The sequence below is a fragment of the Crinia signifera genome, chromosome 4 (assembly GCF_055691185.1).
Source record: "Crinia signifera chromosome 4, ASM5569118v1, whole genome shotgun sequence".
In the NCBI taxonomy this organism is placed as follows: Eukaryota; Metazoa; Chordata; class Amphibia; order Anura; family Myobatrachidae; genus Crinia; species Crinia signifera.
The window spans coordinates 328,030,598-328,033,306 of record NC_139220.1 but is presented as its reverse complement, the minus strand read 5'-3'; the positions used below and the strand labels follow the sequence as shown (position 1 = coordinate 328,033,306).

Sequence of the window (2,709 nt, the reverse complement as noted above, 5' to 3'; positions counted from 1 at the left end):
GAGTGTATCAGCAGACAATGAGCATCTTGCTAAGAAGATCAGCCTAGCAGCAGCATTTAAAATTGATTTCAGTGGTGAGAGTCTGTTCTTGGGAAGACCAGATAGGAGACTATTGCAACAGTCAATGCGGGAGATAATTAGTGCATGGATAAGAGATTTGGTAGTGTCTTGTGTATGATAGGGTCATATTTTAAATATGTTTTTTAGATGCATGTAACATGATTTGGAGACCGATTGAATGTGGGGAACAAAGGACAGTTCAGAGTCAAGGATGACTGGTAGGGAACAAGCTTGTCGGGTAGGGTGGATTGTCGAGTTGTCAACAGTTAGGGAGATATCAGGATGATACCTGTTCTTGACTGGTAGGAATATAATTTATTCCATTTAGGAAATATTGAGTTTCAGGTGGCGAGAAGACATCCATGATGAGATGGCAGAAAGGGATTCAGAGACACTGTTCACAACCACTGGTGACAACTCTGGATTGAAGTATTGTCTGCATACAAGTGATACTGAAATCCAAAAGAGCTGATTAGTTTTCCTAGAGATGAGGTAAAGATTGAGAAAAGCAGAGGACCTAGAACTGAGCCGTGCAGAACTTTGTCTGACAGAGGAAGTGAAGAGTAAGTAGAGTAAGAGAAGTGAACACTGATGGAGCGATCAGATAGGTAAGATGAGAACCAGGAGAGGGCTGTATCATTGAGACCTAGGAAGTGCAGTGTTTGTATGAGAAGAGTGTGATCAACAGTGTCAAAAGCAGCTAAAAGATCTAGTAGAATAAGTAGTGAGTAATGGCCTTTAGACTTAGCAGTGACCAGATCATTCACCACTTTAGTCAGTGCTGTCTCAGTGGAGTGTTGGGAATGAAAGCCTGACTGAAGTGGGTTTGGGAATGAAAGCCTGACTGAAGTGGGTTTAATAGAGTGTGAGAGTTAAGAAAGTTTGTGAGGCAAGAGTAGACAAGTCTCTCTAGTTGCTTAGAGAGGCATGGAAGCTGAGAGATCGGACAGTAGGTAGTTAGAGAGAGAGAGAGAGAGAGTTAAGATCAGAATGGTGTTTTTTTCAGAATGGTAGTAATCACTGCATGTTTGAAAAGAGAAGGAAAATGTTCCAGTAGCAAGAGAGAGATTGCAGATTTTAGTTAAGGTTGGCATAAGCAAAGGAGATAGAGTTTTAATGACTTGTGCTGGTATAGGATCAAGAGGAGAGGTAGTTCAGGTTATCAATACTACTGTATTTGGTCCATGCATGAATTTCAATATTTTATCCAATCTAACGTAATATGATTTTTTTCAGATATGAACTACAGAAAACATGTAAACTGAGAAAAGTTTTTTATTTTTAATGACAGACTTAAAAGGTACATTTTGTGGTCCTATCAATGCCCCTATTCCACAATTCTCTGTGACACTGGCTGCATACTGGTTTTATGTTGCATTTAATATAGTTTTTAGATGATCTTGGAAAGTGTTTTCTACTTTAAACATTATGTTTTTTCTACCAACTGGAGAAATAAATTAATATGGACGTCATAAACAAGACCGAAGTGAAGGTCTTTGTGTTTTCTGGACTACTTGACAATGATAAACTTGCCCCGTTCTTCTTCATAGTCTTCTTACATATTTATATGGTGACCCTACTGGCAAATGTTGGCATGATGGCAATAATCTATAGCAGCACAACCCTCCATTCCCCAATGTATTACTTCCTGAGCTACCTCTCTCTATTGGACATTTTTTATTCATCAGTTATAACTCCTAAGATGACGCATGACCTCATTTCTGTAAGTAAGACCATCTCATTCAATGGCTGCGCCCTACAGTTTTATTTCCTTACTGCCTTAGGATCTACTGAGTGGTTTCTTCTCTGTAGCATGGCCTATGACCGGTACGCTGCTATTTGCCACCCGCTCCACTATGTGTCTATAATGACTAAGAAGAAATGTCTATCTCTTGTTCTCCTTGTTACCTCCAGTGGCTTCCTGCAGTCATCAGTGCAGACCAGCTGTGTGTTCAGTCTCAGCTTCTGCAGGTCAAACCTTATAGACCACTTCTACTGTCACACACCTTCTCTCTACAAACTGTCCTGCTCTGACACGTTCTCCTGTGACATGATAACTGTTTATTTTGTTAGTGCTTTCAGCACAGGTAGTTTGATAAGTATCCTGGTCTCCTACATACTCATTGTTTCTTCCATTTTACATATTAAATCTGCTGAGGGCCGTCAGAAAGCATTTAGCACCTGCTCCTCACATCTCATGTGCACCTGCATCTTCTTTGGGACAGTTATGTTATCTTACCTACACTCTCCTTCCAGTGACTTTGAGAAACTAGACAAAGTTGCATCTGTCCTTTATACAATGGTGACACCAATGCTGAACCCACTGATATACAGCCTAAGAAACCAAAAGGTGAAACAGATTATTATACAAGCAATGCACTATAACCACTGTTGATATCACTTTTTCTAAAACTAGGGTTCATATCGGGGCTCACACTTAGCCAATAAAATAAAAATATGTAGTGCAAATACGCTCCCATTATTTGAGGTAAAAGGTATTCTGGCTTATTATGCCAGTTGATTTGAATGCTAAAAGTTCTTCATTGCACACTTAGGGTGAAATGTAATAGGATGAGAGAATCGGAAGGTGAGAGATTTGGAAAGAAATCTCCAGTTTTTTAAAAGGGCAATCCTTTACACTTCAAAATC

General features: G+C 39.6%; 1 protein-coding gene across 1 annotated transcript; it reads left to right on the top strand.

Moving 5' to 3' along the window:
• The first annotated feature begins 1,522 nt into the window (after window positions 1-1,522).
• Window positions 1,523-2,455, top strand: LOC146073482 (olfactory receptor 5B12-like). Its single transcript, XM_083180663.1, has one exon. It carries the CDS (start codon window positions 1,523-1,525, stop codon window positions 2,453-2,455), a length of 933 nt encoding a protein of 310 aa, XP_083036789.1.
• Window positions 2,456-2,709: the final 254 nt, after the last annotated feature.